General features: G+C 46.3%; 1 protein-coding gene across 1 annotated transcript; it reads left to right on the forward strand.

The window, feature by feature from the left end:
• GNB3 (G protein subunit beta 3) lies at positions 1 to 27,955 on the forward strand. Its single transcript, XM_081894665.1, has 10 exons — positions 1 to 162; positions 17,296 to 17,397; positions 18,314 to 18,352; positions 18,983 to 19,089; positions 20,193 to 20,256; positions 21,213 to 21,375; positions 22,349 to 22,415; positions 23,679 to 23,880; positions 24,032 to 24,248; positions 27,020 to 27,955. The coding sequence occupies exons 2-10, from the start codon at positions 17,341 to 17,343 to the stop codon at positions 27,124 to 27,126; spliced, it is 1,023 nt and encodes a 340-aa protein (XP_081750791.1). The 5' UTR covers positions 1 to 162; positions 17,296 to 17,340; the 3' UTR covers positions 27,127 to 27,955.
• The last annotated feature ends 36 nt before the right edge of the window (positions 27,956 to 27,991 follow it).

Consider the following 27,991-nt stretch of genomic DNA (forward strand, 5'->3'; position numbering starts at 1 on the left):
CCAGCGAGAGATACCAAGCGTGTGGACTGCTGCTGGTGCTGGAACACAAACAGCTGAAGTGAACTAGCAGTGGGAGCAGGTACCTCGTGGCCTGAAGGAGCCAGACCCCCCACCCAGGGAGCCAGGGGGTCCCGAGCAGGAGGGGTCAGCCCATAGAGAACGGTAAGAGTAGACTCCCTTCTTGTTTCTTCTCCCCTCTCTCTGTTTTCTAGCACCCAAATTCCTCACTCTTTTACTTGGTGGAATGCAAATTCTGGGTTTTCTAGGGTGTTGAAAGAGACCTGGTTTAAGAAGGTTGTGGGACAGGCAATTGAGTAAAGGTGATTTTGTTTCTGGGGCTACTTTCACAAAACTACATTCCCCCAACCCATTATCTCTGTAGTTTGTGGAGCGGAGGTGGGCATATTGCCCCTTGTGAAGGCAACAGGAGTGTTATCTATCTCTATCACCAATCAACTTTCCAACTGATGAACTCATTACAAACTAAAAAGTGACCAGGCTTCATGAGTGATGGTGAACGAGCTTTCCCCTGTACTTTTTGCTGTCCTGAAGGATTTACGCATCCTGCCTGAAGTGGGACCTCAGAGTTGGCAGGTTGGCACAAGTTCTGTTCTGCTCACTGAAAAGGAGAGAGGGCCAGGAGTTCTGCTTCTCCCAGAAAAGGATATTCCACAGGATGCCCTGAAGGACTGGCATTGTATGTATGGCGTAATGTAATGAGCTGGCAGCCACATGCTTTAGATTCTCACCCTTGCACTGTTCTCTTTGGAGAAAGAATCCACAAGGTTTGGTGGGAGCTGAAGGAATAGAGGAGGAGAAGAGATCAGGGTAATTTTATCCTGCCCTTTGATCTCTGCTGGCAGGAGGAGGAGGAGGAGGGGAAGAATGGTGGTGGATCAACTCTATCCGGTGCTGAAGGAGCTCAGGGTCAACAGGACAAGCAAGTCCTGCCTGCATAGGGATTACATGGAGTCCCAAGACATCTATTAATCCCACGTCCTTCCGTGCCTTTCCCTTTTCTATTTACAGCTCTTTGCCATAGCCTTCACCCGCCTTCCCTGCCTCAAGAGGAAAACTTGGGGTGCCGTAGAAATTCAAGGCAGAGGAATCTGCACAGCCTGCTCCCCCTACTGGCCCGTTTCCTTTCAATTTGTGACATTAAGTTTCAAAAACAAAAGTTCATACCACTCTGTTGTACAGGCAAGTGGCACCCACACAGCAATGCCAGGAGGTGCCCTGCAGTGGTGGGCCAGGCCACACTGAGTACATCCCTCAGAGTTGTTGCTATTTTGGCCTATGCTTGTGTAACGGTCAGCTGCCAGTCTGCAAAAACTTACAGGTCCGGCCCTACCATTGGGCAACCTGAGGCAGCAGGTTCAGTGAGGGGTTGAAGCGGTGTGTGCCGCACGGCATGCCTCTGCAGCTCTAAGGTAGCTGGCTGCCCTCAGGTGTGGCAAGAGATACTGAGATGTCTCCAGTGCCAAAGCGAAGATTCAGCTGCCAGCTCGTTGCTTTCAGTCCACCCTCTTGTTCTTCGCCTCAGGTGGCAAAATGTCTTGGATGGCATTGGACGTAAGCACAGCCGGAGCTTCCTTTTGCTAACTGAGCCACAAGCACACACATACACATAGTAATGAGGGGGAAAACTGAGTGATCCTACCCTAAACTGCTTGTCCTGATAATATCAATGAAGTGTATGGAAAGCAAAACAGAGTCACCAAATACTCTGGGGGTTTTATAATGTAGAAAATATTTCAGTTTCTTATCTTTGGGAAAATGCTGCTGGTTTGGAGCCAGAGGTATTGTTCACATACTTGTTTCACACCAGGTTTATTTTCCACATATCAGGTGAACATATGGCCAGCTTTCATTGGTTCTTGCCCTTAATGAGTGGTGTTTGGTCCTAAGGTAACTACCCGTGTGAGCTTTCTTCATATAGAAGTTGCAGAGTTGAAAGGGACCCTGGGAATCACCCAGTCCAACCCCTGCAATGCAGGAATGAATATGCAGCTGCTCCATGTGGGGATCAAACCTGCAACCTTGACGTTACCAGCACCATGCTCTAATCACTAGCTGAGCTATCCAGGCTATTGGCCTTAATGTGTGATGCTTTATCCTAGAGCAGCAGTAGCCAATGTAGTGCTCTCTAGAACTTGCTGTACTATAGCTTGAATCATCCTTGACCACTGGCTGTCTTGGCTGTGGCTGATGGGAGTGGTGGTCCAAAACATCTAGAAGGCACCCAATCAGTGAAGACGGATGTAGAGGCCTCATTTTATAGTACAGTCCTTAGGGGAAAGCCATATTTTGTATAGCATAGGCGAGGTTGTCTAGGTGCTCTAGCACTGCTAAGAAGGACCGAAAGAATATAATAGCTCCAACCAGACGTGATAACGTAGTATTAAGATATTGCAAAGAAGATAAATGCAGTCACTGGTGGCAGTAGCAAAGCACCATATACAGGACATGGGGCACGTTTTAAGAACAAAAAGAAAGAATTCAGATAGTAATAACAGGGTTTTTTCTAATGTGTGTAAGGCTGAGGCATCTAGGTAGGTTCAACAAAGATAATATTATAGAATAGAAGAGCTTGTAGTTATTTTCACAGCTGTCATAACTCTTCATTATAGCTGAAGAAATAGCAACAGAAGAAGCATCTCCTCTATTTTTTTGTTTATGTTTTTTTTAGTGGTGGAACAAATTGCCAAAGACAGGTTTTATTTGTTTTAAATGTCATGATGTGTTGTACAGAATTATGGATGATGTTTAGTGTTTTGGAGCTGGAATTTGTGGAGCCCTGGACTCAAATCCCTACTCAGCCATGAAGTCCTCAGATGACTTTGGACAAGTCATTAATATTCAGCCTAACCCATCCAAACAGGGTTGTTGTTGGAATAAAATAGGATTAACATATTCATGCCCCTCTAAACTGCTTGGACAAAGAGCAGGATACGAATGTGATAAATGAACGTCCCTAAAGTTCACTTAAAAGCAGATAAACATGACCCAGATAGCATCAGAAAATAAACAAGTGTACTCTTAACCCTCAAACTCCTTAATTAAACAAGGAAAGCTTTAGTTGATCACCTAATTAAAGCTTCCATTCTACACTGTAACAGGTAAAGTAAGTCAAGCATCTATCTATCTATTGAGAACTGCTCAGGATTTATGTATAACATGTGAGAAACACAACAAGCCTACAGAGTCACATCATTTAAAAGTTAATAATGCTTATGTCCCAACAAAATCGACAGGGCAAAAGTTAAGCTCATTTCAGCTGCATGAGGTAACTGTTAGGTGCGTTTGTAGCTGGTTAACTAACCAAACCCAATGAGTGCTCACTAATAGTTCCTCATTATCTTGGGGGAAAAGTGACAAGTGGATGACTCAGGGTTCTGTCCTGGGTCCATTGTCGTTCAACTACTTGGATGAAGGAATTGAGGGGGTACTCATCAAATTTACAGGTGACACCAAACTGGGAGGGTAGCTAATGACGCAGAAGACAGAATCGGGGTCCAAGATGACCTTAACATACTGGAGAACTGGGCCAAAACTAACAAAATGAATTTCAGTAAGGAGAAATGTCAGATTCTGCACTTAGGCAGGAAGAACCAGATGCACAGATATAAGATGAGGGACACCTGGCTTACTAGCAGTACATGTGAAAAGGATCTAGGGGTCTTGGTGGACCAAAAGCTTACCATGAGTCAACAGTGTGATGCAGCAAGAAAGAGGCTAATGGTATTCTAGGCTATATCAACAGAAGTATAGTGCCCACATGTAGGGAGGTTATAGTTCTGCTTTATTTTGCCTTGGTTAGACCACACCTGGAGTACCATGTCCAGTTCTGGGTGCCACAATTTAAGGAGGATATTGTCAAACTGGATGGAACGTGTGCAGTGGAGGGCGACCAAGATGATGAAGGATCTGGAAACCAAGCCTTATGAAGAAGAGTTGAGGGAGTCGGGTATGTTTAGCCTGGATAAGAGGAGATTGAGAGGAGATATGATAGCCAACTTCAAATATCTAAAGGGCTGTCCAATGGAAGGTAGAACAACTTTCGGTTTTCCTGCTCTGGAGGGTAGGATTCAAACCAATGGCTTCAAGCTACAAGAAAGTGTGATTACAACTAAACATCAGGAAGAGCTTTCTGGTGGCAAGAGCTGTTCAGTTGTGGAACAGACTCCCTTGGAAGGCGGTGACCTTTCCTTCCTTGGAGAGGTTGGGTGGCCATCTGTCATGGATGCTTTAGTTGAGATTCCTAGACAGCAGGTGGTTGAAGTAGATGACCCTTGGGATCCCTTCCAACTGTACAATTCTATGATTCTGTATCCATTACCATACATGATCACATTCAGAGCTGTATACAAAGGAGTGCAGGCAGCCATGCTGGTCCCAGCCAGGGTGTGTGTGGAGGGAATCCACTGAACACAGTCATAACCCAACCAAAAAATCACAGAGCCAATATGTTTTTTGCATTTCAGGCTTGATCATCTATTTTTAAAGGAAAATATGTTACTTGGAAGGACATCTTACTGGATCACCATTGTAAAACTAATATATTGTAGGTGTACTATGGCCTACACTTTCCAACCGTCCACCTCCATTTTGTTTATTGTTTATTTCATAAAGTTTATATAGTGCTTGATTGTAGGGAAAAGCCCAAAGTGGTTTTCTTTTCTTCCTTTCTGCGAGCTTACCATTTTGTCATTTTTAGATGGATTGTATTCAGGGCATTTTTTTCAGCTGGAACTTGATTCCGGCACCTCTCAGGTGGGCGCCATTGCCATTATAAGAGAACAAGGGAGGTGTTCACGGTGAGTTCCAGCACCTCTTTCTCTAGAAAAACAGTGCTGATTGTATTGCATTAGCATCACGGGTTCTGCCTTGTGTATATGAAAGCAGGACTGTCTGCATGTCCCTGGGTTTCTCCAGACTCAAAACAAGCTTCATTTGATGCCAGATCTGCGTCAGGCCTGGCTCAATGGGCAGGACTCATATCGTATGTCCACTGAAATACTTCGCAGGATTTACTGCATTTCCAGGCCAACATTTGCTTTCTGCCATTTACTGTAGGGTGCAGCAGGGCTGAGGCTTCAGGGGGAGCTACGAGTTATTCTTATCCTTGTGTGTGGCTTCTTGTCCTTCTGAGGTTGGGAACAATTCCCAGCCTTCATTTAGATTGTTCCCTTTGCGAGATTGGAAGGTTCCGCTGGAGACCTGAGCCTAAGCTGTTCCATCTCTCCCTCCTGCTATATTTAGCCCTTCCTATCCCTCCTAATAAGCGAGCCTCTGCCCTAGAGTAGGATTCTTCTGCCAGCTTAGTAACCCCTCACCTTTGCAGCGGTGCAAACTTCGCCGCACGCGGTAAAGCACCAACCCCCATCGCGCCTCCTTCCCCGAAATGAACACGGGGGCTTAAAAATAGCTGAAGGAGAACGAGAAGTTAGGGGACGGAGCAGGTGGTGAATGACAAAAGGAGAAGTTGGGAAGGGAGGTACGATTTGGAAGTAGGGCAAGGAGAAGACGAGGAGATGGAGGAGCAACCCAGGAGGCAACAGAGCTGTGCCTTGAATGTGGGGCTGAGGTTAGCAGCAGCTGGGAGAAGTAGCAGGGATTTGGGGCGCGACAGGAGAGGGGCTGCAGACAGAGTTGGGAAGCTGCCACCCATTAGATGCAGAGGAATGGACACTGGCGCCATTCGCGGCCAGGCAGGGCTGGTGGGCAAAGCACTGTGCCAGGAGGGTGGCCAGAGAGGCTGGAATTGAGGCAATCTGAGGTCGTAGAGAAAGCCTTAGTTTGGAAAGAAGGGGATTCAAAGCCCACACACACTGGATAGCTGTGGGCAAGTACTTAACCTCTCACACTAACCTCACCAAGTTGTTGTGAGGACACAGGGTACATTCCCCCATAGGGTGGCCACTCTCCCCACATTAGAGCATATTTACAGAGTCTGTTTAGAGACAGCATCTCTTTGAAGGGCTCTCTGGCCCCCGTCTGCTGTAAGGCATAAGGGCAGTCGCAGTGGTGGTCCATTGAGTGTTAATACCTGGGCGGAAGACCGAGCAGGCAATCTGCAGGTCACCTGGCCGCCATCTTCCCTGCCACGCAGGGATGTATTGTGTTTCTGTTTAAATTCCAGCCATTATTTTTAAACGTGCGCCTGTACATACAAATTAGCCAATGCAAATGTTACGCAAATCTGTGTGTTCTCTTCTTTGTGCTGAAACCTTCCGCTCTTGCCTAAACAGCCCTTCTGCCTGACTTCTAGAGAGGAATGGCGGGACGGCATTGTGGAAGAAGGAACAATGGCTCTAGTCCCACTGCCATATTTTTAATAACTCATTTGATGTTTTATCACACATGGGCTGGGAATAGAAATGTCACAGATCTTCCAAAGCTCTTGTGCTCCATGGCCTTTTGATCTCGCTCAGAGGCCTTCCTTGGCCACACCTGGCTGGACCGTTGAAGGGAGGGAGGCAGAGATGATGGCCTGCCAAAGATGATTAATCTGACGAAAGAGGCACTAGCCCATAAAAGCTTATGCCACCATAAATCTGGTGCAGACCAGCTCTATGCATCTTTACTTTGAAGTAATTCCCCATTAAACACCATGGGGCATACTCCCAAGTAAGTGTGTGCTTGCAGCTGTAAGCCTTAATCTTTCAGGTGCCACCTGTCTCTGCTGTTTTTGCTTTAACCCTAACACCATTCCTATAACTAGCAAAATAAATAGAAATGGAAAAGTATCCTGTTGTCGTACTTGGAGGGTTAAGGTTGAGAAGAGGGAGGGTCCACAGTGAAATGTGGACCAGGTGCTTTCCAGCTCATAACTTCCACTTTTAGACACTGTGTTACACTGCAGAAACCTCAAAGCCCTCCCTTTTCTTCCTCCTCTTCCTCCTCCTCCTCGTCCTCCAGTATAATGTTGTACTGCTTTCACCTTCCATTAACTCCAGGGGTGCAGGGAGACAGGACACGCATGTCTGGTGCTTTTGCTATACTCTGGCCCTGCAACATAGCCTCCAACATTTCTCTGATGAAAATAGGGACGTCCCATTCCATAATGATAATGTTACTCTTTATACCCCACACATCTTACTGGGTTGCCCCAGCCACTCTGGGCAGCTTCCAACATATATAAAAACATAATAAAACATTAAACTTTTTTTTAAAAAAAACACCTTCCCTATACAGGATTGCCTTCAGACGCCTCAGGGGTCGGATAACTCCATACACTCCTATACGTCTTCAGTGAAAATAGGGACATCCAAAGGAAAAGTGGGGCATTCTGGGATCAACTCAGAAACAGGGGCATCCCTGGAAAATAGGGACACTTGGAGGGTCTGGCACTGTGAATTGCCAAACAGATTCAAGAAAAGACAGGCATTAGGGATGTAGAGGGAGGTGGGTGCTTCTCCTTGGAGCAGAGCAGAGAGCTTGGGCCAAATTGGGCCAGGATTCAGTTCCGGCCTTAGACAAGACAAAGAAAAAGAGAGGGAACAGAAAAGTCAGAGGCCAGTTCCAGCTTTTGCCAACCTGGTAGCCTTCTGATTATTAAGACCAGTTCTTTTTTATAGAAAAAAAGGTGTCGGTACTCGCCATGAAGTTGTCACAGTAAGTGCCGCACTTTTAACATGGGAGGAAGGGTGGAAGGTGCTGGTATTGTGTACCCTTGCATCCTGGTTAAGACCACAACTCCCATCAGTCCCCCCATCTAGCACAGCTGTGCTGGATGGAGCTGATGAGAGTGTTGTGTGGAGGGCTCAAGTTGGAAAAGGTTGTCATATTCAAACAACTGTTTTGCAGAGGATAACATGACAGCGGCACGTCTTCCTTTGCTTGTATGCCTATTGCCCACTCTAATAAACCACACATTCGCCTCCAAGAATAATAAGACCAAGGGCTGTGTCGTTAAAAGAACACTATAAACACTATAAATATTATTGAGTCTCTTGGTGCAGGAGCCAGGCCTTGTGACCGGTAGGGCTTCACAGGACTGGGGCTTTCCTAAGTTTGTTCTGGAGAGGCAAGGCGCGGCCGCACAGGTGAGGCCGCTTGGTGGCAAGAGCCGAGAAGGAATATAAGGTCAGCATTTCCCTTTGGCTCTTTGCCACAGCAACACGTTCCTTGCTGTGTTTGGCTTCTTGCTTCCTGATCCTCGGACCTCGGCTTCCTGACTCCTTGCTTCCTGACCCTTGGACCCTTGACTTCGTAACTCCTTGCTTCCTGATCCTCGGACCCTTGGCTTCTTGGCTCCCGGTTCTCTGACCCTCAGACCCTTGGCTTTCTGACTCCTGGCTTCCGGACTCTCATTCCTGCTCTCAGCCCGCCATCTTGCCCCCGGTCCCGACGTCCTCAGCCAGGACTTCGACCGCCCGTAAACTGGACCGTGACAACAACTCAGACATGATTCAGACTAAAGCACATGGTTAATATTACTGCAGAAGAGACTCAAGGAAGATTCTGCCAATGCATTGAACAGATGCCCCAAGCCAGGACCAATTTTAAACTTCCAAAACATCAAACATGGAAACAACAGAGATGCACATGTAGATCTACTGGTCTTTCCACCACTGCTATAATTACAGGAAGGTTAAGGCAAGTGAAATGGAAAAACTCACAGAAAAGCCATAAATAAGAGGATGGAGTATTGCATGAAGAGGGAGGAAAATTTGTCCTAGAAGATGATCACCCATCAAAATTTCTATACCAGTCTTCAGTTGAAATTCGGAGGGTGTTTTACATAAAATAATTTTGAAAAATTAAAAGTACAGTTCGTACAGGAAGTAAGATCTTAAAAGCCAGATAAAAACAATAAGCAAGACTAAAGTTAACTCCAAAAGGCCTTTCCTTGATTCTTGAAAGTACGATGAAGTAGGCGCCAAGACCTCTCTGAGGAAAGCATTCCTTAACTGAGGGGCCACCACTTAAAAGGCCCTGTCCTTGGTAGCCACTTTCCTTACATCAGATGGCAGCCCTTTGCAAAAGGGAGGCACCTTTGAAGACAGACAGCTATTCAAGTTTTCCTGGCATCACAAAGTTTGACTCTCTTCTTGGGACAGGAAGTGAGCAGATTACACCATACCCATTGAACTGTGGGAAACGGTGAACCACAGTGAAGATGCGAAGGACCTGCCCAAAGCTTCAGACAATTCTAGTTTGGGACTGGAGGTTCTGGCTGTGTTCAGTTTGTTTGTTCAATGGCCTCGATTTGCTCAGCTTGTCTAGTAACTTGAGGACCATGTGAGATTTTGACCCTTACAGAAACCACAATAAGGATCCAGTGTGGTTGTAGCAGCTGTGGGCCAGAAATTATTTTTTTTAAAAAAAATCCTGTGGTACCTCATGAAAAATAGCAGCCATCATTTCAATTTGCATGGTCAAGGCTCCCTGCAACAAGAAAAACAGGAGAGAAAACTGCCTAGTTTTTAAACTGGGGGAGCTTGTCTTTTTATGACATCTCATATGTGAAACACTCCAGATCTTCTTGCAACCCAGAAAGGCTGGTTTTGTTTGAAGATCGAGAAAGAAAGCACATGAAGGAGAAGCGTGGAAGGTGAACAGAACTGAGAGACGTCCAGAGTCCAAACAAAAGGGGTCTAGAAGAAGTTAAGAGGGAGTTTGGCTCCTGTACAACAGCTACTGTATTTTTCGCTCTATAAGACGCACCAGACCACAAGACGCACCTAGTGTTTGGAGGAGGAAAAGAAGAAAAAAATATTCTGAATCTCAGAAGCCAGAATAGCAAGAGGGATCGCTGCGCAGTGAAAGCAGCAATCCCTCTTGCTGTTCTGGCTTCTGGGATAGCTGCACAGCCTGCATTCGCTCCATAAGACGCACACACATTTCCCCTTACTTTTTAGGAGGGAAAAAGTGAGTCTTATAGAGCAAAAAATACGGTACTTCTCTGGCACATATTCACTTCTGCTGGCACAATTTCCCTTGTCATTCCTAAAAAGTTTTATTTTCAATGTCCCTTCAATGCAGATTAGTTAATATGCTTCAACAAGCCTTTTACACCTGCAGTACGGACGGGGCCATCAATCATATTTACCCAAAGCATATTTTAAGTATAGAAATTTCTAGTCAGTGCTCTTCAATTCCAAGCACAAAACCAATAGATAGTTTATTCTAGACTGATAACTCCAGAATAATATGCAAAGTTTAGGGGTGAAGTGGGGTTGGTGGCAATCAAGGAAGTGTAAACAACTCCCTTGCGACTCCATTGTATCCCTTTGATGCAAGAAGCAGGAAAAATCCATCTGCCTGACATGGAAAAAACTTGAGGGAAGAGAGTGGAGAGGGGGCTAGTGAGGTTACCTGCAGAACGTGAAGGCTGAGAAATTTCTGGTGCTGTCTGAAGACCAAGAGCAAAGCCTACATGCCATACATTTAAAGCACTTTCCCCCCAAAGAATCCTGGGAGTGGTAGTTTAAGGGTGCTGGGAACTGTAGCTCTGTGAGAGGAGAACTACGGTCTCCCGAATTCTTTGGAGGAAAGCCATGTGCTTTAAGAGTGTGGTGTGTGTGGTTATAGCATTGCTCTGATTGCCAACTTACAACCTATTAAAAACAATTTGTTGTTGTTGTTTAGTCATTTAGTCGTGTCTGCCTCTTCGTGACCCCCTGGACCAGAGCAAGCCTGGCACTCCTGTCTTCCACTGCCTCCCGCAGTTTGGTCAAACTCATGCTGGTAGCTTCGAGAACACTATCCAAACATCTCATCCTCTGTCATCCCCTTCTCCTTGTGCCCTCCATCTTTCCCAACATTAGGGTCTTTTCCAGGGAGTCTTCTCTTCTCATGAGGTGGCCAAAGTCTTGGAGCCTCAGCTTCAGGATCTGTCCTTCCAGTGAGCACCCAGGGCTGATTTCCTTCAGAATGGATTAGTTTGATCTTCTTGCAGTCCATGGGACTCTCAAGAGTCTCCTCCAGCACCATAATTCAAAAGCATCAATTCTTCGGTGATCAGCCTTCTTTATGGCCCAGCTCTCACTTCCATACATCACTACTAGGAAAACCATAGCTTTTACTATATGGACCTTTGTTGGCAATAGAAAAACAATAAAAACAATAGAATCACCCAATAGGAGGCCACATTGGATGTGGACATCAGTACCTGAGGGTGTTTAATTCTTCCCTTTGGCACCATTTAATTCCTCCATCCTGTAGCTGCTGAAGAAAAAATCAGGCACAATATGGATACCTCTGTCTTGCCTTCACCCCACAGCCGGGTTATTAGCATATTTGGGAGAGGACTTCAATCAAGTAAACAACACGGGCAGGACAAGTTAAAACATCCCTCCCCTGCCCTGATCTAGTATGGACACCCTGCAGATGCTTTTTAATGTTTTTTTTATTTACAGTTATTATCTTAATGGCAAGAGATCCAATCAAGGTTCTGCCATGAACATGCAGGTTTATTCTGGCTTGATCATTTTGGGCCAATCAACATGCAATCTGTGACTAAGATCTCCTATGGGTTTTTTTTAATTTGAAAGGTGCTTGGGGGTTAGGTGGGGGATCAGGACCAAGGCCATGGGGGTATTAACCCTTTTCACAAAGAGTTTCTTAAAAATGAAATCTCGCCACCGCCCAGCCTCAGAATGCGTGCAGAATGCCTTTGGCTAAAGAACTGTAATATTTCTCTAATGCAGGCATAGGCAAACTCGGTCCTCCAGATGTTTTGGGACAACAACTCCCATCATCCCTAGTTAACAGGACCAGTGGTCAGGGATGATGGGAGTTGTAGTCCCAAAACATCTGGAGGGCCGAGTTTGCCCATGCCTGCTCTAATGGCTATGCAGGTGGTTTCCTGATCTGCAGAGGTGATGTCTGAGACAAGGGCTCTGCAAGGTGTTGTATGTGATGAACGGCAGTTTGCCATTTCAACAAAGATGGGGATAGAGAAAAATTGGGGCATCTCTGTGAAGCAGGGATCTGCTGCCTCTTTGCCACGGCTGCGCTTGTATATTCGCAAATAAAGTCAACATTGCGACAACACTCTGAAAGCTCCAGTGCTATCTCCCATCCAAAGAAAATGAAGCCACTGTAGGTAGCTCTGCCCTTGAAACCTCTCTCCCTGTTTGCTTGGGGAACACAGATGGCACCAGCAGTTCTCCAGAGCAGGGAAGAAGGAAACAAATGCTTGGGGACATTTCTGAACTGGCAAAGGTCTGTGCACTGTTTCCTCCCTGAACCAGCCGCTCCGTGAAACGCTGAAATAATATATTCCTACCACCAAACAGTCTTACCTGGGATCATCAGGTAAGATGCAAAACATCCAGAGAACATCCTGAAACCTGAAACTCTCACCGTGGCCCATCACAGAACAGGTGTGAGTGGAGTCTGAAGATGGAGTGATGCTGGTGGGGAGAGAGGAGTCAGTCGGCAACAAAGAGTGATGAATGACCCTCCTCTAAATCCTTGTTGCCATACATTCAGACCATTTTCACATGACAGTCTCCTGGCCTCTTAAGGGCATGCAGGGTCTTTTGATCTTTAGCCTCTTTGCCATCCTGTTATCCCATGTTAACGTTCCAACCAGCTCATTAATGTGTAACCCCAAAATTGTGGGTCCCCTACAAACTGACCCCCAAGTTTTGGCACTGGGTTTGGAGTGAACCGGAAAACGTTGGGGGTTTTTTGGTGGGACCTATGGCCCCCAGTTTGAGTATTAATAACTCAGTTTGGGAGGGCAACACAAAATGCGGGGTTCATGGCACAACACGAACACAAATCTTTGGCATCAATTTGGAGGGGATCGGACAATGTTGGATTGGGGAAGGTGTTAACTTGGAAGCATGATTTCCTGTATGAATTACTCAGTTTTGGGGGTGGCACAAAACAAGGGGTTCAAGGTACAAAACAGGACAAAATCATTGCAAAAAAAATGGCACTGGTTTGGAGTTAATTGGACAATGGTTTGGGGGGATACTTACGGCCTCTGGTTTGTGTATGAATCACTCAGCACAATATGTGGAATTTGCAACACACAATGAACACAAAATTTTGGCATCAGTTTGAAAAGTTACACGTTAAGCTGTTCCAGCCCCTTACCTCACTCCCATAGTTGCCGTTGTTTTAAATCCTTTGCATACAGCTTCAGCCTCCAATAGATTTATCCCATTGGATTCATTCATTTAACAATTCAAAACGACCAGAAAAGACATACTTAATTAATCAGACAGACCTATTTTAAAATGCCAATGGTTTTTTACTAGAAATTCTTACAATAATTGCATGTGGCCAGTGCCATCTTGGAAGAGGGCTTCCCCCTTTCACTGAGGAGGGAACCCCTCTTCTAAGATGTGGTCAGCTATGATGTATGCACTTGGCATCTAAAAAACAGGAAAAGCTGCCTTTTTCATTAAAAAAAACACTATCCGATTACGTGCATTCAAAACTCTTCAGTTCCACCGTTCAGCCTAAAAAGGACACCTTGCAACAATGGTACTGTACACGTTAAGCAAACAGTACAAATCCTATTATATAGAGAAAGAGCATAAAACCCACAAGACGGACCAGGATAAAAACAACCAAAACAGCAGATTGGACCAATTAATTCATCCTTCAAAACTCATCTGATGAATCAGTTAGCATTTCTTTCTAACTGGGTGACGTCCCTAGCTGGGCAGCAGAGCGGAGGGATGTTTGCCAAGTCAACACGCAAGAACTGAGCTGTTGGTATGACAAGCACCCTGAGTGAGGCAGCGTCTACAAGTGCTAGCAGCTACCTAGGGTGTGGCTGAATTTCCTCTCTCAGCACTGCCACTTGTTGCTCCTGCGTAGTAGCAGCACAGGAGAAATTAGGATGGCTGGCTTGATAATCCTGGAAAACTAGGGTTGCCACCTTTGTTCTGGCAAAATACAGGACAGGATGGCAGTGGGTGGGTAGGGGGGGTGCGTGATCCACCCCACCCACCCCTGTCGCCACCACCTGGTGCTGAAATGACTTCAAAGCAATCCATTACAACCTATTGCAGCCTAACAGGCTGGCCCCTCTTGAATTTGTACACACACACACACACACACAAATTTGTAAATCTGTCTGTGTTTTGCTACCCAGAGCTGAAATACATGACCTTTCACACACATGCAGTACTGTACTGCAATAAATGCAGTCCAGGGCAAAAATAAATAAATAGGGAGGCATATTCTGATGAGAGGATGAGCTTTGTTCCACATGTTCAATTTCGGAAGGAGATAAAAAATATTAAGGAGGGAGGGCAAGTCTTGTGGGGAGCTGCTCCCTCCCTCCTCTCAAATATTATGTTCAAAACTGGGTCTCTGGGCTACACTGACCAAAAACCGCTTTTTTTCTAGAGACTCAGAACCTGTTGCTCTCTGAGGGATGGGGCCTGGTGCTCCCAGGCTGCAGCCATAACCCAGACCAAGCTGCAGGGAAGGGGAAGGGACAACATGAAAGCATTGCCCTGGTTTGCTCTTCCTTGGAGATGGGATTAGGAGGTGGGGGGAGGAAAGAAGAGAGAGTGAGTGAGTGAGTCCAGCAGCAAAGTAGAAATAGGGGGAATACAGGACAAACTGTGTCCTGTATTGAATCAATTCAGAACATAGCATTTTACATTTAAATAAGGGATAATCCCGTGGTTTTCCCAGTAGTGATGTATGGAAGTGAGAGCTGGACCATAAAGAAGGCTGATCGCCGGAGAATGGATGCTTTTGAATTCTGGTGCTGGAGGAGACTCTGGAGAGTCCCATGGACTGCAAGGAGATCAAACCTATCCATTCTGAAGGAAATCAGCCCTGAGTGCTCACTGGAAGGACAGATCCTGAAGCTGAGGCTCCAAGACTTTGGCCACCTCATGAGAAGAGAAGACTCCCTGGAAAAGACCCTGATGTTGGGAAAGATTGGGGGCACAAGGAGAAGGGGACAACAGAGGACGAGATGGTTGGACAGTGTTCTTGAAGCTACCAGCATGAGTTTGACCAAACTGCGGGAGGCAGTGGAAGACAGGAGTGCCTGGCATGCTCTGGTCCATGGGGTCACGAAGAGTCGGACACGACTAAACGACTAAACAACAACAAGGGATAATCCCGTAGTGTATATGATGGGTGGCAGCCCTACTGGGAACTGTAGTTTATCCCTCCCAGGGGCACAAGCCCCAGCGCCCTTAACAAGCTACGCTTCCCAGGGTTCTTGGGGGAAAGTCGTGTGCTTTTTAATGTAGTGTCTGGAGCCCAAGACAGTGGGGAGGAGGTCATTTTTTTCATCTTCTGCTACTCATTTACTCTTGTTAATTGTTTTCCTAATGCAATTTTAAATCTTGGAATCGTAACGTTGCATTTTATTCATTTGCTGTAACCCACCTCAGGAGGATATGATATCCCCTAATGGCTAGAAATCCATTAAATAATGTCTGTCAAAGACCACGACCAGAATTGGCTGAAAGGGGTGGAAGGGAATTAGATGCATCACTAATACCGAAAAGGAGGTTAGTGGGATGGGTGAGGAGAGGAGCTTATTGAAATGAAGGCAGCCCTGTATTTAATGTTTTTAATGTCTGATGCTTTTTCATGTTTTTACTATTCTGCTGGGAGCTGCCAGGGTGGCTGGGGAAACCCAGCCAGATGGGCGGGGTATAATTATTGTTGTTGTTGTTGTTCACAGGATAATTTTTACGTTCTGTCTGGAGTGCCCCAGCCTTCTGGGCTTGGCTAATTTAAAGGAAAAAGAAAATGGGTTTTTAGTACAGAAATCAGCCACACTTGACACTGAACTCCAAGGCCGCACACTCGCAAACCGTTTCCAAGCATTCCTCTCCAGCACAATTCATTTCTGCAACACATGCAAGGGCACATGCAGAGGAGAGAATAGGGAGTGGAAGGGAAAGGGTCATGGGCCTTGCCTCCCCCTTGAGGCAAGGCGATGCATCTGCCTCAGGCTGCAGAAGACACTGGGGCAGCAGATCCCAATGCAGATCTTTCTTCCCCTCCTTGTTCCTGATGTACCGTATTTTTCGCTCTATAAGACACACCAGACCACAAGACACACCTAGTTTTTGGAGGAGGAAAACAAGAAAAAATATATTCTGAATCTCAGAAGCCAGAACAGCAAGAGGGATCGCTGCGCAGTGAAAGCAGCAATCCCTCTTGCTGTTGTGGCTTCTGGGATAGCTGCGCAGCCTGCATTCGCTCCATAAGACGCACACACATTTCCCCTTACTTTTTAGGAGGCAAAAAGTGAGTCTTATAGAGCAAAAAATACGGTAGATCTTTATTCACCCCTTCTTCCCTGGTGGAGAGGGGAGGGGGCCATCTGGTGCTCTCCCTCAGGGCCAAAACATCTCAGGCCAGCCATGCATGGACTCAGCGCTAGGGTTGCCAAAAGACGAGAAGTTTGATCTGCAAAAATCAGCAGGTGAAGGTGTTTTTTTTGGGGGGGGGTGCGGCATGGACATTAGTGCCTCCCGCTGCTGTTGTTCAAGACATAGAAACACCAGGCACTAGTAAGCGGTCAAACTTACCCAACAATGGACCACAGCAGGGGAAATTCTGGTGGGGGGGGGAGCAGAAGTGGATGACATCTCCACCCCATGCTTTTAAAGCATGTTGAGCACAAATTTAAAGCACATGACTTCTCCCAAAGGCTCCTGGGAACTGCTGTTTCCCCTTCACAAAGCCCCCAATTTCTAGCACCCTTTACAAACTACTGCTCCCAGGATTCTTTGGGGGAAATCATGTGCTTTTAATGTATAGTGTGGATCAGCTCCAAGGCTGAAAGCACTGGGCGAAGTTGTGGAGACGTGGCGTGACACAGGACTTGTGGTTTTTGGAGTCCACAGGATGGGCCACACATTTTGTAGCCTGTTTGGAATCTCAGTACTGTGGGTGGACAATTTAATATTTTATTAGAGTGGATTTATTTAACTGTGCTTTCTATTTTAGGGGCTATAACTTTTACAAATGGCAAACAGAACAAGATAGACTGTAAAAACACATGGTTGAATAACACATTTGTTTTATATGTGTGTGTATATATGTGTGTGTGTGTGTGTGTGTACACACACACACACACACATGCACACACATGCACACACCTCGCCCTTGCTCATGGATTTTTCCTAGTGAGCTTTCCCCATCAATCTGTGGCAACAGAGCGATGTGGTAAAAGTCACTGCTTTGCTTTTGGGCTGGCCTAGAGAAATTGCAGAGTAACACACTCTGGCAAACGGCATTCAAGCGACTCTTGAGATCTGGACGAACAGGAGGTGCTGGAGGAAACATGAACGACCTGGGATGTGGCCACCTCAACCTCTCTTTTCATTTCCGCAGGACCCAGGTGACCCCGAGTGGGAGGCCCAAAGCTAGCCTGTCAAGATGGGTGAAATAGAGCAGATGAAGCAAGAAGCTGAGCAGCTGAAGAAGCAGATTGAGGTAATGTGGGGCAGGGTGTGGGGCGCGTAAGCCAGGATGAGAACCTAGCCCCCTCCAGACATTCTTGGCCTCCATGGTTAATGGTCAGGGATGGTAGGAATCATAGTCCAAAAAACATCTAAAGCAGTGTTTCCCAAACTTGGGTCTCCATCTATTTTTTGGACTACAACTCCCATCATCCCTAGCTAGTAAGAAGACCAGTGGTCAGGGATGATGGGAATTGTAGTCCGAAAACAGCTGGCATCCAGAGGTTGGGAAACACTGACCCAGAAGGCCAGAGGTTCTCCATCTATGGTGTGATGGCCAGGCTATGAATCAGGAAGAGCCTAGTCCCAATCTCCCTTGCCACTTACAATAAGAAATAAATCAGATGAGAGAATCTTTCATATAAACGCCAACCCACCCACCCTCAATTTTTCAATTGACTTGCCTAAGATCCAGGACAAAGCGCCACCTTCCGGAAATTCCTCCATAACATCAATTCCGCCTTTGAAATCCCAGTAATGTCTGGGAAAATCCAGACACGTTGCAGCCCTGTTATAGACGCAGACCTTCTTTGGATAAATGCAGTGATATTTGGTATGAATTTATGCCTAATATATTAGGTTATTGATTATTATATCTGTATTAGGATAATAAGAATAAACACGTCTGTATATTAAATGTATGGTCAAGTAACAGTATTTTTTAAAAATATTCTTTTACTCTCCCTTTTTTCTCCTTTTTATCTCAATCTTTTTATAAATGAAATTCTTCTTCTTCTTCTATTATTATTATTATTATTATTATTATTATTATTATTATTATTCCAAGGCCAGGTAATCTGAGACACCCAGCTTCCACAAAGATACAGAAGATCTCCAGGCCTACTGCCTCTTTTCGCCTGTAATTTCATTCCTTCTCTCCTTTCTTGCAGGATGCCCGAAAAGCTTGTGCGGACACTACGCTTGCACAGGTAGGAAGGGCTGATACTAAATCACTGTGTCTGGGCAGAATTTGTCTAAAGGGAAGAATCTGTCAACCAGAAATCAGGCTTTTCACTCTGCCTTAGCCAGTTCCCCCTCTCTTCTTCGAGACTCTTGCAAGCTTCCCGATCATAAATTTTCACCAGCAGACAGAGAAATATCTTAAGTTACAATTTTTCTGGTGCCAAAAATGTTTTAAGAAAGAGGGTGCAGATCTTCTGACTGTGAATGGTTCTTTGAGTGAGATGTTAGTTCCTCGGCTAGCCAGCTCATTTTAGCCCCCATCTGAGCCCCTGGGCGCAGACGGCAGAAAACGGCTTTGATCAGAGCATTTGAGGTTATTCCCTCGATCACTCTTTATCTCAGAGTGCCTGGTTGTCAGACATTCAGTCTGATTACCATCAATCACCACGTAATTATCTCCTGTCATCAGAGAGCCGAGACTGTCAACCCACCATTCCTTCCACCAGAAGTCCCCTGTTTAAGGTGGTTTGTGTACATGGAAGGAGAGACAAACTAATACCATGCAGCCATGACAGTGTGTGTTCATACCTGCATTGTCCCTCCTTCCGCCATGCACCTTTGATGGCAGGGGCTGAAACTTCCTCCTTTCTCTGCAGCTTGTGTCCGGGCTGGAAGTGGTTGGGCGCATTCAGATGCGTACACGGAGGACTCTGCGTGGACACCTGGCTAAGATCTATGCTTGTCACTGGTCCACAGATTCCAAGTAAGTGATGCAAAAGGATTGCGCCTGCTTCCCCTTGTTGCGCCCTGTGCCAGAAGCTCCTTCCCTCAGGCTCAAGGTATTTTGGCACCTGAGGCAAACCACAAAATGGTGCCCGGGAAGATCTACGTTGGGAACGGGTGGGAGAATCAAATCAACCTTACAATGGTTGAAGTGGGAATCAAGGGCCGTCATGTAAATTGTTGGTGTTGCATAATCATTGTGATGCTATTATGTGAGTCTAAGCTATAAGAGTGCCCTGTGGGCAGAGAAAGACAAGCCCTCCCTTCCACTACCCCTTAATTACTCAAGTGTAGTAATTATGTTGACATAAAAACGCCAGTCCATATCTCTCCCCACCCCCACCCCGGTCCTATTTAATCCAGGTATAAAATTCTTAGGGGGGACGCAATAATTAAAACAACAACACCTATTACCAGCCACCTGTTAGCAATATCTCAATAGACCATGAAAATTAAGCCCTCTTCTGGAAGTGCCCTATGTAGTAGAAAACACAAAAGTGCCCTTGAGAATATGGACTGAACCAGGAAGAAGAAGGGGAGGAAGAGGAGGAGGAGGAGGAGTTTGGACTTGATATCCTGCCTTTCACTCCCCTTAAGGAGTCTCAAAGCAGCTAACTATCTCCTTTCCCTTCCTCCCCCACAACAAACACTCTGTGAGGTGAGTGGGGCTGAGAGACTTCAGAGAAGCGTGACTGGCCCAAGGTCACCCAGCAGCTGCATGTGGAAGAGCGGAGACGCGAACCCAGTTCACCAGATTACGAGTCCACCGCTCTTAACCATTACACCAGGCTTCCTCAACCTCAGCTGTCCAGATGTTTTGAGACTACAGTTCCCATCATCCCTGACTACTAGTCCTGCTAGCTAGGGATCATGGGAGTTGTAGGCCAAAAACATCTGGAGGGCCAAGGTTGAGGAAGCCTGCTGGCTCCCAGTTCCAGTTTGGTAGCCCTGAAGGTTTGGTAGTCCTGGGGAGAAAGGCAATGGCTTGAGATGAGGCAAGGAGTTGTACTCTGAAGGAGAGAGCCTTCAGAGCCTTTCTGGTCAAAGCAACCAAGCTGACGCGCACCTGGTTCTCTCCCTTAGGCTCATGGTCAGTGCCTCACAAGACGGGAAACTTATTGTCTGGGACACGTACACAACCAACAAGGTAAGGGGTATTATCAGCAGGTACGAACCATCTAGCAGTCAGCAAGATCAGAAATGAAAAGATGCCAATTTCCGCCAGAGCCACAAACATCTTGCTCCTGAGTTTGTTTTGCTGCATCTGAATTACGGCCTGTGTTTCTTTCAGTGTTCCTAGCTGCATCTGCTTGCAGAATAGAAACATAGAGTTGGAAGGGACCGGGGGGGGGGGCATTATCTAGCTCAAACCCCTGTAATGCAGGAATCTCAACAAAAGCACCCATGGCAGATGGTCATTAGGGCTGGGCGGTATATATCAAAATATCGCCCAAAACCTGTTTGACGTCCATATTGGTTTCACAATTTTTGACCTGTCAAAATGTCACGAATCATGGTGTGTGTGTGTGTGTGTGTGTGTGTGTGTGTGTGTGATGCAAAAATCAACATGTGGGCAAAACCATGAATCCAGCCAAGGCCTATGCATAGCTCCATCCATGATAAATGAATATAGCGTGATGTTTAGCTGGTTATATATCGCGATGTTGAAAACCATTAAAGGTAAAGGTAAAGGGACCCCTGACCATTAGGTCCAGTCGTGGCCGACTCTGGGGTTGCGGTGCTCATCTCGCTTTACTGGCCGAGGGAGCCGGCATACAGCTTCCGGGTCATGTGGCCAGCATGACTAAGCCGCTTCTGGAGAACCAGAGCAGCGCACGGAAACGCCGTTTACCTTTCCACCAGATTGGTACCTATTTATCTACTTGCACTTTGATGTGCTTTCGAACTGCTAGGTTGGCAGGAGCAGGGACCGAGCAACGGGAGCTCACCCTGTCGCGGGGATTCGAACCGCCAACCTTCTGATCGGCAAGCCCTAGGCTCTGTGGTTTAACCCACAGCGCCACCCGCGTCCCACAGTATTGCCCAGCCCTAAATTGGCCATCCAACCTTACTTTGGATTTCTACCCTGTCCTCTGATCCCAGGTTCATGCCATTCCTCTACGCTCCTCCTGGGTCATGACCTGTGCCTACGCCCCATCAGGGAATTTTGTGGCCTGCGGAGGTCTCGACAACATGTGCTCCATCTACAACCTCAAGAGCCGCGAAGGGAATGTGAAAGTGAGCCGGGAGCTCTCAGCCCATACAGGTGATCTTTCTGCCAGGACTTTGCACCTTCTGTCCTCCCACAGAATCACAGGAAACACAGGAAGCAGCACCAAGTGCCAAATTCAACTTCCTGGAACTCCCAGCTTGACACAAGATGCTGCCTTGTTCCAAGTTACAGCATTGGCCGAATCCGCTCTCTACACTGTCTGGCAGCTGCTCTCCTGCTCTTTCAGGCAGGATTCCTGGGGAGATGGAGATGGGGAAGTTTCTAGCCCTGTGATTGTGAAGATATGCTTCCAAGTGTGGGTAACATGAGGCAAAACCTCAGAAGCCCAAGGGGTTGCTGAATACGACTCCCAGTGGTAGCCCTGTGTAGATCCTTCTTCTTCTCTACAAAGTGATATAAATTATCATTCTTATAGTAAAGGTAATGGTAAAAGGACCCCTGACCATTAGGTCCAGTCGTGGCCGACTCTGGGGTTGCGGCGCTCATCTCGCTTTACTGGCCGAGGGAGCCGGCGTACAGCTTCCGGGTCATGTGGCCAGCAGGACTAAGCCGCTTCTGGCGAACCAGAGCAGCCCACAGAAATGCCGTTTACCTTTCTGACGGAGCAGTACCTATTTATCTACTTGCACTTTGACGTGCTTTCAAACTGCTAGGTTTGCAGGGACCAAGGTTTGCAGGGACCGAGCAGGGACTGAGCAACGGGAGCTCACCCCGTCGTGGGGATTCGAACCTCCGACCTTCTGATTGGCAAGTCCTAGGCTCTGTGGTTTAACCCACAGCGCCACCCATGTCCCATGTTCTTATAGTACAAATTGCAAAACAATGCACAATATTTTCCTTATCGGCCTTAATTATGTAGGTTGCCCAATTCAGCTTTTCGTGGTCCAAAATGTTGATTTACAAAAACTAATTACTTTTTTTTAAGCAGAGAGTACGGACAGTGCCTGTAGTAACCTCTACCACCACAAACCTGTGATATTCAGAGTCTGTTATCTCTTCCCTGCAGGTTATCTCTCCTGCTGTCGATTCCTAGATGACAACAACATTGTGACCAGCTCTGGGGACACCACATGGTGAGTGTATCTTATCTAGCCATGTAGGGGGGGGGGGAGAGGGAGCAGGGGAGAGATTGACGAAGGAATGACAAGTGCTTGAAGGAAAAAATTATTTCAGCCCCAGAATAATCCTCCTTCAGGAACATTGTATATATTAAACACACACACACAGAGAGAGAGAGAAAGAGAGAGAGAGAGAGAGAGAGAGAGAGAGAGAGAGAGAGAGAGAGAGAGAGAGAGAGAGAGAGAGAGCGCGCGCACTGGGACAGTATTATGTTTCATAATCTCATAATACAGTAAATATGAAACAAAGTGATTAAATTACTTATTATAAAGGGTGGTTGGGTACAGTTTCACAATATACAAACAGAACAAAACAAAACAAAACAGTTTAGGAAGAAACCGTTAATAACCTTTATTACATTTCATGTAGCATACAAAAATCTCAAAACTATTTCCAGCGAAGCATCTGGTTTTAGATTTCATTGTACCTTAGTACACCAGTACATGGTGAAAAAAGTCCATTTTTAAACAAAGCAGCCACAATTCCCCTTACCCTCTCTGACCTGAATCATACTAGTCAGTTTAACTGTGCAGGCTATATCCCAAACTTTGACCAGCCAGGAGATTTTATTCCAGCTCTAAACAATAATTATACAAACTGCACAAAACAAAAAAAAAAATCCTTCCAGTAGCACCTTAAAGACCAACTAAGTTAGTTCTTGGTATGAGCTTTCGTGTGCATGCACACGAAAGCTCATACCAAGAACTAACTTAGTTGGTCTTTAAGGTGCTACTGGAAGGATTTTTTTTTGTTTTGCACAAAATAAATAAAGGAACCTCTCCCTGTCACCTTTTGATATACCCAAAAGGAGTAGTCAGTGGATCTCTTGGTAAGCTTCATCCAGTGATAATTTTGATTTCCAAGTATTTTAGGACACTTCCAAAAATTATGTAAAATGTCAGCAATGGGCATCTTACATCTCCAACATAAACCACTCGCTGTTTCATATGCACAAGTAAAACATTATGATTTTAAGGATCCTTAAAGCCACAACCAGATCAGATACAAGAGCAGAGCAGGTGGCAATTTTAGTCATGTTGCCGCTGCTGTTCGCTGCCTTGAGGTCTGTTTTGAGGAAAGGTGGGACAGAAGTACTTAAATAAACAAATGAGAGAGAGAGAAAGAGCGTGTGTGTGTGTGTTTCTCTGGGGGAACCCATGAGCAGAACAGCCCCATCACTCTGTTCCTCTCTCCTCCTCAATGCCCCCTCACTGCAGTATGCTCTGGGACATTGAAACCGGACAACCGAAGACAACGTTCGTCGGCCACACTGGAGACTGCATGAGCCTGGCCGTCTCCCCAGATTTCAATCTTTTCATCTCTGGAGCCTGTGATGCCTCGGCCAAGCTGTGGGATGTCCGGGAGGGCAGCTGCCGCCAGACTTTCACAGGGCACGAGTCGGATATCAACGCCATCTCTGTAGGTTCCCCTAAGTGGCCTGGCCCAGAGCTGAGGGGTGGTGGCAGGACTGAAATAAAGGACAGGGGAAGGCAGCTAGTGTTAAAATAATGGGCAGGGGCTGCAGAATAGGAGGGCAGTGAGATCATTGTTTGCATCTGTCTCTGCCCAGTTCTTCCCCAATGGCGAGGCCATTTGCACTGGTTCCGACGACGCCACCTGTCGCCTCTATGACCTCCGGGCAGACCAGGAGCTCATTGTCTACTCACACGAGACCATCATCTGTGGAATTACCTCAATCGCGTTCTCCCGCAGTGGACGGCTCCTGCTGGCTGGATACGATGATTTTAACTGCAATATCTGGGACTCCCTAAAAGCAGAACGTGTGGGTGAGTAGGCCGTGCCCCGGAGCCAGCATCTCTCTATACCAGCTACTTCCATTCCAGGGACAAAGACTGTCTTCTCCCTCAGGAAAGCATGTCGGTTTATTTTATTTTAAAGTATTTATATATCATCACACTGATTCCAGCATGGGTCACAACAATGAATTGCATATGCAAGTACAGTGGTACCTTGGGTTACATACACTTCAGGTTACAGACTCCGCTTACCCAGAAATAGTGCTTCAGGTTAAGAACTTTGCTTCAGGATGAGAACAGAAATTGTGCTCCGGCGGTGCAGCGGCAGCAGGAGACCCCATTAGCTAAAGTGGTGCTTCAGGTTAAGAACAGTTTCAGGTTAAGTACTGACCTCCGGAACAAATTAAGTACTTAACCCGAGGTACCACTGTATTTAAAATAACACCTGCTGGGACTTTTGCTCTTTCATTGTACATTGCCTTGGAACGCTTGGGTAGAAGGTGATCAATAAGTTGTTATTAGTAATACTAATAAATGTGAAGGACAGAAGGTGGAATAGAAATCAAACCAACACAAAGGGGTGTTATATGAATCGTCAGGGTTCTATCATCTTTTTGAAATGTATGTTGCTTGGAAACCTTAGTAACATGTGACTAATAAATCTAATTAATAGTAGTAAAGGTAAAGGTACCCCTGACCGTTAGGTCCAGTCGCGGATGACTCCGGGGTTGCGGCGCTCATCTCGCTCTATAGGCTGAGGGAGCCAGCATTTGTCTGCAGACAGCTTCCAGGTCATGTGGCCAACATGACTAAGCCACTTCTGGCGAACCAGAGCAGCGCACGGAAACGCTGTTTACCTTCCCGCCAGAGTGGTACCTATTTATCTACTTGCACTTGATGTGCTTTTGAACTGCTAGGTTGGCAGGAGCTGGGACCAAACTGGGAGCTCACCCCATCACGGGGATTCAAACTGCCGACCTTCTGATCGGCAAGCCCTAGGCTCTGTGGTTTAGACCACAGCACCACCCACGTCCCAATTAATAGTAGTATGCACAGTTAAAAGCCCTCTCCCTACCCAATTAAAAATAATAATCAAAATATCATTCCATGAATTTCCAACTCGCAATAGCAAGTTGAAAGCAGGTTAGAAAGTGGGAGGTTCTGCTCTCCAAATGTAGAGGGCATGGTGTCCCCTTTACAAGGAAGACAGGCTGTCAACTGGCTGAGAGCTTGTCTAATCAATTAGTACTGTATTTCGCATGGTTAAATTGTTCCTGGACTGTGCCAGTGAGAGGCAGATCACAGCACATGAGTGTGTTCTTGATTGAACATTATCTCATATAAAAAGCCCTCCATACATAGAGGTAAGGTAAAGGTAAAGGACCCCTGGATGGTTTAGGCCAGTCAAAAGTGGCTATGGGGTTGCGACGCTCATCTCGCTTTCAGGCCGAGGGAGCTGGCGTTTCCGGGTCATGTGACCAGCATGACTAAACCACTTCTGGCGCAACGGAACACCATGACAGAAACCAGAGTGCACGGAAACGCTGTTTACCTTCCTGCCACAGCGATACCTATTTATCTACTTGCACTGGTGTGCTTTCAAACTGCTAGGTTGGCAGGAACTGGGGCAGAGCAACGGGAGCTCACTCCATCGTGGGGATTCGAACCGCCGACCTTCTGATCGGCAAGCCCAAGAGGCTCAGTGGTTTAGACCACAGCGCCACCCGCGTCCCTAGATATGTCAGAGCTCAGGCTGCTGTCACTCACTTTCTCCAAAATGCTACTTTGCTGCATCCCACCCCCATCCCCCGAGGGCTCTCTAATTGTTCAACTTCAGGCCGAAGTGGTATGGTTTTACTGTTTGTATAAAGTGGTTCAGAGGCTTGGGAATGGAGTTGAGATGTGGACTTTAATGCATTGCAGGACCATGATGTGTGGAGGCCACATTCCCGCATCTGGGACTGTCAGCTGCCAGACCAGGCTCCTGCACCTTTAATAGTTGTCTGATAAGCTACTTCTGTTGATGTTCTCTCTTCTACACTGTTATGAAAGGTGCAGGTGCCCGGTCCTTTTCTACCTGGCCCCTCTACAACAAGCATAGGTTGAGCTATTCTGTCCCATATCAAGCTGCCCAAATGGAGGCCATGCTCTGAGTAGCTCTGACGCAGCAGGTGAATGGCAACCAGAGACAAATTTGGTGGCGCCCAGACTTTGGAGTTCCTTACTTAAAGGGACCTGGGTGTTTCCTTCCTCTTATGCTTCCAGTTATTTCATCATGAACTTTATTGCACTAGCCAAAGGCCATGGCATCATTCACCAAGGGAACAAAAAGAAAAGCAACAATAACCATAAAAACACTGCAGATACAATAAACCACAATCACTTCTCCTAAAAATTATTTGTTGCATACGATAGAATAGCAAGGGGTTCTCAGCAGCTTAGATAATATTTTAACTTGGGTCGAATCTACACTCATATTAAAAAAAAAACACGCTGTGAAAATGCTTTTTAAAAAAACGTTTTGAAAAATATATTGAATGTGCCATAGCTCACCATCACCATCTAGTGCTGCATTTGTATATTGCACTTCAAAAGACATTTAAAATGTTTTATTTGCAGCTTGTATAGCCGAGTCCCAAGTTTCCCATTTTGTCATGGCCATTATTCTCGGCTTTGTGTCTGTTCGTTTACACCAAGTTTTCTGCTTTATTAGGTTAGGTGCCTCGGCCTGCATGGCAGAAAGATGGGATGCAAGTATTTCCAAAGTGTTCCTAATGGGTTTCCATCCATTCCCCTGTCAGGAATCCTGTCTGGACATGACAACCGGGTGAGCTGTTTGGGCGTAACCGCAGACGGCATGGCTGTGTCTACCGGCTCCTGGGACAGCTTCCTGAAAATCTGGAACTGACAAGGAAATGGGAGAAGGGAGACCTACCGAGGCATCATTTATTGCGTACCACTGGTTGCTTGTTCTATGCAGACTTGCTGATCCATAAGACACTTCCCTACCCAAAGGAGGTGGTCAGGGAAAGGGTCCACAGGCCAGTTTTCCCAACACTTTTTCTTGCCCTCCCCCACAACCCGAGCTCAGGGATCCCCTCTTAGTGTGGCTGCTTCAGGGACACACTTCAGTGAGAGGCAGGCCACCTATTCACTCTGCCAGCTTCCTTTACTTGAAGCCGCAGAAAACCCCTAGGCTCCCATCAGGTTCCTGACCCTCCTCAACCAGAAGAAGTCTCATGCATTCCCCAGTACCTTCAGTTTTTAAGATTTCTTTTCCATTTTTATCCCATTAGTTCACCCACAGACATACCTCCACCCGTTTTGCCCTTTGTTAACCGATCGCATGCATTTCTGTGAAAAGAAGAGGTTCATCAGACCAAGGATTCTGCATTGATCTTTATTCACTTTTATTTCAAGTAAGGAACGAAGAGTAAGTTAGCTCACTGCTATAATCTATGCATTTTCAGGGCGGGGGGGGGGGGGACATGGCTGCCTCCGTTTTGTGCGCCAGAGTCAGGGAATGCTTTATGTAGTCCTGTAGTCAATGTTGCCACCCTGCACTTTCTTACCTGGTGTGTACACTTTTCCCCTCTCCAGCATCTGCTAGATTCCTCTTAGCCACTGCTTTGAAATGTAATTGTACCATACAGGAGTTTTATAGCCCAAGCAAAATAAAAGTGACACATCAGACAAACTGGCTCAGGCTGCATCATTTGAGAAATCTTTCCTCCCGTTGGACTTCAGAGTCCAGTATTACCCTCCTGAAAAGG

This window comes from Podarcis melisellensis (genome assembly GCF_964234715.1).
Source record: "Podarcis melisellensis genome assembly, chromosome: 17".
Classification (NCBI taxonomy): Eukaryota; Metazoa; Chordata; class Lepidosauria; order Squamata; family Lacertidae; genus Podarcis; species Podarcis melisellensis.

Excerpts from the sequence above, each read along its gene's own strand:
- GNB3 (XM_081894665.1), top strand. The coding sequence starts at position 17,341 with ATGGGTGAAATAGAGCAGATGAAGCAAGAAGCTGAGCAGCTGAAGAAG. Across the intron at positions 18,353-18,982 it reads CGGACACTACGCTTGCACAG|CTTGTGTCCGGGCTGGAAGT; the intron begins GTAGGAAGGGCT and ends CTTTCTCTGCAG. Across the intron at positions 22,416-23,678 it reads AGCTCTGGGGACACCACATG|TATGCTCTGGGACATTGAAA; the intron begins GTGAGTGTATCT and ends CCCTCACTGCAG.